This window comes from Tribolium madens, unplaced genomic scaffold, assembly GCF_015345945.1.
Source record: "Tribolium madens isolate multiple individuals breed KSU strain unplaced genomic scaffold, Tmad_KSU_1.1 Scaffold_19;HRSCAF=116;Tcas5.2_LG9, whole genome shotgun sequence".
Classification (NCBI taxonomy): Eukaryota; Metazoa; Arthropoda; class Insecta; order Coleoptera; family Tenebrionidae; genus Tribolium; species Tribolium madens.
The window spans coordinates 1,595,237-1,606,211 of NW_025400983.1; the positions used below are offsets into that span (position 1 = coordinate 1,595,237).

At 25.4% G+C, this 10,975-nt stretch overlaps 1 protein-coding gene across 3 annotated transcripts in view; it reads left to right on the plus strand.

Moving 5' to 3' along the window:
• LOC123011187 (trafficking kinesin-binding protein milt) overlaps positions 1-10,975 on the plus strand; it is a 29,873-nt gene that overhangs the window by 3,211 nt on the left and 15,687 nt on the right. The window contains exon 1 of one of the 3 annotated variants that reach the window (XM_044408523.1): positions 2,283-2,503. The exons of 1 other annotated variant lie outside the window; for it this stretch is intronic. In XM_044408523.1, coding sequence (XP_044264458.1) covers positions 2,401-2,503 — 103 coding nt within the window. In that variant the 5' untranslated portion in view covers positions 2,283-2,400. Of the gene's footprint in view, positions 1-2,282; positions 2,611-10,975 lie in introns of those variants that run through there. One more of the 3 variants, XM_044408541.1, reaches the window with a different exon arrangement.

Here is a 10,975-nt window from a genome sequence, read left to right on the forward strand (position 1 = left end):
TGAAAATAATAGTAGTGTATTTTTTACAACGTTGGTAACAATGAAAAAATTCTATACGTTTAGTTAGTCTGTGATTTTGAACATTGATTAAATTCTACTTCAATTTTTTCAAAAAATAAACCAATGATGTTTCAAATTTTAAGAATTTTATTTAATTCGTTGATAAGAAGTGATTTTTTAATAATCCAATCTTAAATAAAAAATTGGAAATTTGGAAGTAGAAATAGAGAAATATTGTTTTTCTGTGTTTATGACAGATTTCTTAAAGTATTTCTTTGAAAATAATGGTGGTGTATTTTTTTACAATGTTGGTAGCATTTTAAATATGAAACATTAAAATTTTATAAAAAAAAAAATGATACTAATTATACCCTCAGTTTGTCTATGATTTTGAAGTTAGGTTGGCAACATTGAAGAGGGCGGAATTTTAAGGCGCAAATATGAGTGAGTAACCATAGCAACGATGTAAATTATTATTTGTTGCTTATGCAACTGCGATTTGCACAGCCTTGTGACCTTGGTTTAAATACCAGGTGAGTCACGTTTTATACCACAACACCAATTTCTTATTAAATTAAATTGTAAAAAAATATGGGTGTTTTTTGCAAATTTTGGTTAATTTTTAAATTAATTATGCTTTAAAGTTAAAGATTTTTTGCCTATAGGCACATTTTGATAAAGTACGTTGGTAATATTTTTTACCATTTTGATATTAAAGCACTTATTTTGTCATAAATTATGATAGAATCGTAAAATTTTTCTATATAGTTTTTTTTCATGCTTATATTCCAATTTTAGTGTGATATACTATACATTAATTAATTCATTTCTTAATTTTATATTAATGGAAAGAGGTGGGCATAAAACTTGACTCACCTAGTATACTATTAAAAAACAGAATTTTGGCTAATTTTTGAGTTTTAACATTTTGATAAAATAACGTCAAAATGGATAGTAATATTTTTTACCATTTTGATATTGAAGCATTTATTTTGTCATGAATTACGATAGAATCGTAAAATTTTTCTATATAGTTTTTTTTTCAAGGTTATATCTCAACTTTAGTGTGATATACTATACATTAATTAATTAATTTCATAATTTTATTTTAATGGAAAGAGGTGGACCTCACCTAGTATACTACTAAAAAACATAATTTTGTCTACATTTTTGAGTTTTAATTTTTCTTTTCCTCCAATAAAATTAATGGATTAGGTAAATATTATCTGGCCACTCCTTTTAAGTAAAACAAAAACGCTTGCGCACCTATTAGTCGATTGTATTGCAATAGGACGAGTTTTAGTTGTCTCCGAAAACTGCTTGAATTGAGTTGTAAAAAATTTAGGTAAAAAAAATAAAAAAAAACAAAGTTTTTGCAAATGTGATTGTGAGGTCGTGTTTTATTGATCCACGTTTAAATTCGATTTTCTCATCACGGAATGAAAAATTTCAACTAAACCTTCTATACGAAAATAGTTCGCATTTTCTCCACTTTATAAATGGATGTCTATTTATATTTTGTGTCTTCATTGAAGAATTCCAGGCGTGAAAATCGACTTCATTGTGTAAATTTTTGAATAAAATAAATATTTCATAACTAAGTCTTGTGAAATTTATATACACAAACTTGGATTAAATTTAATTCAGTTGCATTGTTTTAAAATTTACTCAAATATTTATTTTTTTGCGAGTTAACAGTTTTTTTTTTTAATTAAGAGGGGTATACAGGGTGTTCCAGCTAAACTTTACATTAGAAATAGTTTTGTTTTATATTTTTATATTTATCCAAAATTTGGTATATAGTCATAATTGGTTAGGCCCTGTTGAATGAAAATATTTTCAAGATGGCGCCACTTCCGGTTATACCGGAAGTGGCTATCAACTTCGTTATTTTAAATGGAAAGCTGTGTTTTTTATTGCGTTTTTGGATTACTCAGGTGATTTTGAGGGGGTTTTTATCAGACTTCCCTATACCTAAGTTTAGCCGTTTTCGAGATATTTAAATATTTTTGATTTTTTTTTCTTCAAAAAATTAACAGTTTTAATTAATTAAATTAGTGATTGAGTTATAGAAAGCCTTTGATGGTGTATAACTTTTACTCGATTCGTTTGGATGAACTCGCAACAATTTAGTTCAAATCTGACTTTGGTAAAACTTGCATCAATTTTTATCGCATAGATAACACTTATCGCATGTTAATTTCTGGTCACAAAAGGTGTGTGAATAACCGTTGGTTTATTAGTGTTTGGCTCGTGTCCAATGAGCGTCCCGACGTCCGTCGTGTCGAGCTAACGAACTGTTAGAAACGTAGACGTCGCCATACGAAACGCGTCTTTTTTAAAAAAATATTAAATAATGTGTGAATATGCGTGAAAAAAGAGAGTGTTTTTGGGACCATCATGGAGAGGAACGTGAAAGGAAGACCACGGGTACGAGCTGGTCGATCTGTCAATATCCACGACTGGGAGAAGCAGAGTGAGGTTCTCGAGAATTGGAACAATGGTATGGTTCATGGTTCTTCTTCTTCTTCAAGTTCACGTCTAGTGATGTACCATATATGTGTGCTCGCGGGTTTATTTATAAATGTGTGGTGTTTTATATGGTGATATGTAAGATTTTGCATTTTTTTTTTAATTGAATTGATAAAAGGTTTTATCACATGACTGATAATTTTTTTTTTGGAAAAATATTGGTTATTAATATTTCCGGTCAATAAGGTAAGTTCGGGAAAGATAGACCAGCGGGAAAGATACATATCATTTTTTTTTATGTGTTAAATAATGTTTTTTTTTTAATTGTCTTACTTTTATAAGTTGTTTTACACCAAAAAAAAAACACTCGTGGTTTGAATTGAAATAAAGATCATAACTTTACAGTAGGTTTTCTAAAAATGTAGTCCATCTTTCCCGATCTTACCCTATTTTTTTCGTAGTTTAAATTTGAATGCTTTTTTTAATTTTTTTTTAAACTGTAGTTTTTTGTACGTTTAGAAAAAAAAAGAATTAATAGTATTTTACGATAAAAAAATATACCTACAGGGTGTCACACTTTTAAGAGTTTCAAAACTCTTAAAACAAGGCATTTTTTATAGCATTGTTTAATATATCAAACAAAAAATGGAACAAAAATTTGGGTTGTCGAAATTTTTTTAAGCTAATAGAAATTTGTTTTTTGAAAAAAAAAGTAAATCTTAATTATTTTTAATTTTAAATTGAGATTTTCATGTGAGACAGAACATTCGTGGTTTAAACTGAAATAAAGATCATAATTTACAGTAGAGTTTTCAAAATGTGTCCTGTCTCTCTCGGACTTACCCTATTTCTTCTTTTTCGTAAAGTTCAAATTTGAAAGCTTTTTTTAATTTTTATTAAAACTGCAATTTTTTGTACATTTAAAACAAAAATAATTGATAGTATTATACGATAAAAAATACAGGGTGTCACATTTAAATAATCGTTTTGAAATTGCACTTTTTTGATCACTTGTAGTTAACACCCTGTATAAGAAAAGGACATGAAAATTTTATCAAAGGATAGAGCAAGTCTTGTTTACCAACCTGCAAAATTTTGCTTTTTTATTAATATTATGTAAAACTTTTAGGACTATTATTATTATTATTATTATTGTAATATTACAATTTTTAAAAATAACGTTTCAAAACTATTAAAATAAGGCATGTTTTTATAGCATTGTTTAATATATCAAACAAAAAAATGGAATAAAAATCTGTGTTGAATTTTTTTTCAGGCAATAAAAAATTGTTTTCCGAAAAAAAAATATTTGTAAATGTTAATTATTCTTAATTTTTTTTTAAAGATCATGATTTACAGTATTTTTTTCAAAATATGGGCTATCTCTCCCGGACTTACCCTACATTGAAAAAAATATACAGAATGAATTATAAATAATTAAGTGTGTTTTTTTTATCAAAGCTTCGTTAGGTCGAAACAATATTTTACTAATAAAATGCTCTCTTAAAAATATACAGAGTGTTGCGGGAGAGTAGCAATTTGAATTTTTCCTATAGTTTTCGATTTTGAAATTATTTTTGTGTTTTGTGTTTATTATGATCAAAATTTTCAAATTAAAGAAATAATACTCCTAAATGGTTTTATTAACATCTTGTATTTTTTTCAAAAAACTCTCACTCATGTGGTGTATTTTTTTAATCAAATATTTCAATAAATTATTGATAAATTTGTACTCCAAATAGGCAACAATACTGCTTTTTTGTATAAATAAATACATAAAAACCTATAAATTTTTATTCTAACAATCAACAAAAATTATTCTATTAGTTTATTTGTTTTTTTATAACTTTTAAAATCTCAAGTTTAAAAAAAATATCGCAAAATATTAAATTGAATTAAATAAATTTTTCGTTTTTTTTAGGGTAAATGTTGATAAAGCTGTTTAAAATGTAATGAAAATATTTTTCCTGTAAATTTACAGCTTTCCTTGCTTTTTATTACTTTTTGTCTGGTTATTGTTTTTTTTTTGTTTATTAGATGGGATTTGCTAGAAATTACCAAATCTGAAATTCAATTTCGTTGGCAAATTGAAAATAAAGAAAAAAAAAGAAGAAAAAAAACAGATTTTTATACATAGTATTTTTTTTTCATTTATACAGGATGAACCAAAAGTGGGGTACAAAGTTTATAATTTTATGAAGAATGTATCTATTATCTATTGTCAAAATGTAGCACTTATAAAATAAAATCCACATTTTTCAGGATTTTTTTTGAAAAATGACCCATAACCAAAATATGAATTTTGTGCATTACTGTTGGTTTAGCCTGTATATTAAAATTTTATTCTGTTTGTGCAAATATTGTATTAAATTTGTTTTGTTATATTAAAAAAAAATGCGAATTTGTCTTTTTTCGAAAATAGATATTGAGAGAAAAAAAATCTCAATGTCCTATTTTTCTACTAATTATAGTTTTCCAAGTCAGAAGAGATAATGTTTTTTTTTTTTTGATATCTTTGTACGAAATAATTGAGAAGTTTAAAAATTGAAATAGAAAAAAGAATAAAGAAATAAATGAATGTAAATAAAAAGTATGGAACTAAACGTTTTTTGCTTAAACTATTTATTTTTTGGAAAAACTAATTGATGAATGATAAAGTACTATAAGGTTGTGATGTTTTATCAAGAATAAAATTTTCCGAAATTTTCTTTTTTTTTTGAGTTCTACAAATTTTTGTATTTTTTTTAATGACAACTCACTGTAAAACCATTTTTCACATGAGGGTTATGATCGAAGTATTTCAATTATCTACTTTATATTTAATTAAAAAAAAAAAAAACATAAATTTCACCCTGTATATAAAAGAAAGTTATTTTGCTGTTTCGTTGTGCACTGCCTAATTATTTATCTTATCTTGTAGAAAAATGTCCATAAATCATACACGTATGCAAATTTCAAATTTTAATAATGAGAAAACTTGCATATTTTTTTAAGAACTGAAATTTCGTGAAAAAATTCCGAAAGTGAAACTCTGCAACTTTTGCTCCTCTCTGTATGCAATAACGTTATCAGTCACTAGTTTTTTACTCAAACTTTCAATAATCGTGACTAGTTTTGTTGCGAAAGTAAAAATGCATTCAAGTTTCTTCAATGATAAACGACACTTTTTATCTAACCGGAAATTGCATGTTTTCAAACATTTATCTCGTACCCAAAAGATACCTATTTTTCTAGTTTATAGTCGTGTTGGTTGCATTTTATTTCAGTCATTACACCCAAGTTCAGTTATGTTCAACTATACGACGACCATATGTTGGCCATAATTTAATAAAGAAGATTCAAAGTCACGGAAAATTAAATTACTCCAAAAAACACAAAATTACACGTTTTTTAAATTATTAACATTTAAATAACTTTCTCTGTCATTTTCTACAGTCAGTTTGCATGCCTTCATATTTTCCGCCAAAATTCAATCAATAGGAAATTCGAAATTTACGAAATATTACTAGAAAGCTCTCATTTTTTTTATCATTTTGTAATAACTAATTAATTTAATTAATTAATGATGTAATTAAATATGGAGCGTGCCTGTATTCCTTCCCCCTATTTATTCATCTCTCAATTATCACCGTGTGATAACTTTTTTATCGTTTTAATCGATCTGTGTTTTCTATTACCGGAAGAAAATAATTTCTTTAACTGTATAATAGCGTCATTAATTTATGTAAATTGTATAGTTTTATTTTCACAAGTCGTCCCATTGTCTTTTCATAAAGAATAATTATTTCGTTTGAGAAAACTACTATGTGAAGCAAAGCGTTCATTATCAAGGTGAATAGAAAAAAATATAGAATTATTTTTTTACGTGTGTTGGCGATTGACCTCAACTATTAGAGAAAGAAAGTAAATGGAGGAACTACCGTTGTGTGACAAAGATAGAGATATTGTGGCCACGTGATGTATGGCAGTCTTGCTTGATTTTATTTTTTTTTTACTTTTTAAAATCTTTTTTACAGGATTTTTGATTAAGAATGTATAAAAATAAGGTTTTTGGTAAAAAATCTGGAAAGTTTTTGAGAATTTTGAAACCAAAATTGTTGGATATTAAAAAGCCCTAATTTGTGGTTTTAATGAAACGGATATCTTGAAAAAAGATTTAAGATATTGAGGTGGAAACCCAATTTTAGAGTTCAGTACTTTGTTGAAATTTTGTAATTTTAAGAGAAAAAAAGTATTTTGTTAAAATTTGTGATTTGAAAGCATAAACGTGAGAAACGGTGTTTTAAAATCTTGAGAAAATTGATTTTAAAAGACTTGTTTTATGTTTTTAAGAATAATAAAGATCTTTATTTTTTTTTCAAAATTTACAAAATGTAGAATCTTTAAAACTTGAGAAACATTGAGAAATGTAGGATATTAGAGTTTTGGAAACGTAAAAATCGCGTGAAATAATCAAGAATTTGATGTTTTATTAAAAATTTTAACAGCTTACAAAGAAGCCTAAAGAAATACAAAATATTTATATTTGGGCGGAAATTCTAAATGTGATCTTTAAAAATAAAAAATATTTTAAAAATCATGAAAAACGCGAATATCTTGAACATTTTCTTCGAGATCTTGAGAAGAAAGCGTAATTTAGGAATTTCAAAAGTAATTTTTTTAATTTTTTTTTTTAAACTGCAAAGAGAGCTTGAAAAAAGCCAAGATTTCACAACACAAACTGAAAAACTAATTCTGATAAAATATTGAGAAACGGTGATAAAATCCCTTGGTGTGTAAAAAAATTAGAGTGAGATAGGTAAACACATAATTATTCAAATTTTCAAATTGTGCAGAATGAAAAGCTTGAGGAATGTTAAAATCTTGAGAAATAGAGAAGAGAAGAGAAATTTTGAAACAATAAGTTTTTGAAGAAAACTTTTTAATAAGAAAATGTCGAAATATTGGAAGAATGTCATTCTGAAACTCAAAATTTCCTAAAAAATTATGGTAAAAATCTTAAATTTTGATTTGAGACTTGAATTATGCAAAACTTTTTTAAAATCTTGAAAATAGCTAGGGAGAGTTTGATTAAAGTTCGCTTTAATTAATTTAAATCTTGAGAAAATTAGTCTTAAAAGACCTGTTTTATGTTTTTCAGAATAATAAAGATCTTAAAAAGAATTAAAAAAGATCTTGGGACAAACACATAATTTTTTCTTCAAAATTTACAGAATGTAGAATCTTTAAAAGGCGAATAAAAAAATCATTTGTTTAAGATCTTGAAAAGTGATGGAAGACTTGAGAAATATTGAGAAATTTAGGATATTAGAGTTTTGAAGATATAAAAAACTCGTGAAATAATCAAGAATTTGAGATTTTAAATAAAAATTTTAACAGCTTAGAGAGAAGCCCAATGGAAAAATATTTATAACTGCGTAGGAATTCCAAATCTGATCTTAAAAAAAAGAAAAAATTTTAAGATTTTGAAAAAACTAATATCTTGAAAATTTGTAAAATCTTGGGAAGAAAGCCTAAATTAGAAATTTGAAAAGTAAAATCTTGAAATAATTTTATATAATTGTTAAAGTAGAGTCCTTGAAAAAGTCAAAATTTTACAGCATAAACTGAAAAAAAATTGGTACGTTATGTAAGAACAAAAGATTCAAGATGATGTGAGAAAAACACATAATTTTTTAAATTCAAATTTTGAAAAATGTAGAGCTCAAAATTTTTTAGGATTGTTATGAAATAGAGTAGAGAAGAATAGAAATTTGGAAGAAAGAACACTTTTCTATAAGAAAAATTTGAGAAATTATAAAACGTCATTATAAAGTTCAAAATTTCATCAAAAATGTGAAAAAAAATGTGATTTAAATAAAAATTTCAACAGTTTAGAGAGAAGTTTGAAGAACTAAAAAATACTTATACTTATAAATGAGTAGGAATTCAAAAAAAAAAGATTTTAATTTTGAAGAAATTCGAATACCTTGAAATGTCTAAAGAAATTTGAAAAAATTGTTAAAGTAGAGATTTTGAAAAAAGTCAAGTGTTTAAAACACAAATTGAAAAAAAAAGAGTTTAATAAAATATTGGGAAATGGTGATAAAAGGAAAAAAGGTGAGGTGAACACAATATTTCAAAATTCAAATTTTGAAAAAAGAGAAAAAAAAATAGAAATTTTGAAGCAAGATATTGGAAGGCCGTCATAATAAATCTCAAAATTTGATTAAAATGTCGAAAATAGATATTAGAGTTTTGAAAACATAAATATTTCGTGAAATAATCAAGAATTTGATATTTCAAATAAAAGTTTCAACAGCTTAGAGAGAAGCCTAAAAAAAATAAAAATATTTATGTGAGTAAAAATTCTAAATGTAATAATCTTAAAAAAAGAAACAATACATACTTTAAAATATTGACGAAACTCAAATATTTTCAACATTTTTTTAAGATTTTAAGAAGAAAGCGTAAATTAGAAATTTGAAAAGTACAGTTTTGAAGAAATCAGGTGAGATCTTGAAAAAAGTCATAATTTTATGGCATAAACTGAAAAAAAAAAGAAAAAAGAACACAAAAACACAAAAAAACAACACATAGTTCAAAATCTTGAAAAGTGAAGAACAGAAATTTTAAAGCAATGATTTTTTTAGTACGAAAAACAAAAATGAGAAACTTTATTAAATAAAGTTAAAGTTCTGTTTAATTATTTATTTTTTGTGCATGTACTCGCAACGGGGCTTATTTTTAAGCCAACCTCTACTTTATTTCTGTTGATGTGTCATAAAATGTGCGTCATTAATGTTGTGTGTGTTGTACGAGTGGCGAATAATTAATTGTTTAAAAGAAATCAAAGTGAATGTCACAGTCATTTGACCATAAGTGATTTTATTACCAACTGTTGTAAGAATTTCTCTCGTAACGATCGACTTTTATCAATAAATAAAATGAGAGTGAAAAGGTTTTGATTTTGCATTATTATAATACTATTGATTGGTGTGTAGTGAAGCTATAAATAATTTTGTACCTATCACAGACTAAAACAGAAGATGATTAGAAAACTTGACTAAAAATAAGACAAACGTCAGCACAACAACTACTTCAAGTATTGGGACTGAGAGCACATGATCTAGATTAGATAATCCGATGTTTAAATTTATCCGATTTTTTGGGTATTTAGGGCTGAAACGGTTACGAAATCACAATTTTAATCAAGTTAATCTTGCGATGAAATCTCTCTTTTTTTGGTTTAATTAATTAATTAACACAAGCTTAATTAATTTTGTTTTAGTTGAGGCTTGTTAATGCATTTATTTATAGGTGGTGCCACCTATATCCAGAGTAATTAATGTCTTATCACAGCGATAAAGTTACAATGCAGATTTCAAATCTTTTATCTAAAAGGTTTTCGACTTGGCTAAAAATGTGGCAAAATTGGAAAAATTATTGACACCAAAAGATAAAAAACCAAATATACCAATATTTTGGTTTTTCGCTTATTTTGGTTAAATTTGTTATGAAAATGGTTTGCAACTTGACTAAAATTTAGATAAAATGGCAACAGTGTGTAGCACTTCTGAATAATGTCGAAGAACTTGGGATTTTTATTTTTAAATCTCATTAATCAATTTCAATTTTTTGGTTATTCGCACTTTATTATCACCGAAATGTTTTTTTTTTACTTTTTTTTAATTTCAATTTTTTTTTATCAATACAGTGTGTTTCAAAACTAGCAACACGTTTTGAGAATTGTATATTTTTTATGAAAGAGGTTTACGACTAGACTAAATATTACTGAATTGCTGAAATGTAACACATTTTTGTGGATTTATAGATTCAAAAACTAGGGATTTTTACTTTTTTGAAGAAAAAAAATTAATACTTTTATGCTTGTTTTCATTCAAAAATAAATTTTTCGTGAAAATGGTTTGTAACTTTACTGAAATTTAGATAAAAATGGCAACAGTGTGCAGCACTTTTGAAAAATGTTGAAATTTAATAAAAATTAGTAAAACATCATTATTTGAAAACTAGGGATTTTTATTTTTAAATCTCATTAATCAGTTTTAATTTTTTGTGACAATTTTTTGGTTATTCGCACTTTATTATCACCGAAATGTTTTTTTTTTTTACTTTTTATTAATTTTAATTTTTTTATCAATACAGTGTGCTTCAAAAATAGCAACACGTTTTTGTAGGGATTTTTTTAGGTTTTACAATTAGACTAAATATTAATAAATTGGTAAAATATAACAAATTTTTGTGGGTTTATGGATTCATAAACTAGGGATTTTTTTTTGAAGAAAAAAAATTAATACTTTTACGTTTGTTTCTATCCAAAAATTAATTTGTCATGAAAATGGTTTGTAACTTTACTAAAATTTAGGATATTAGGCAAGTCGTAAACTTTATATATTTTTTTTTTGATTTTTTGGTGGATTATAGAATTTTTCAGGAAAAGATTTACGACTTTATGTTTTTATAGATTGAAAATTAGGGATTTTATTATTTTTTTCGAAAATTT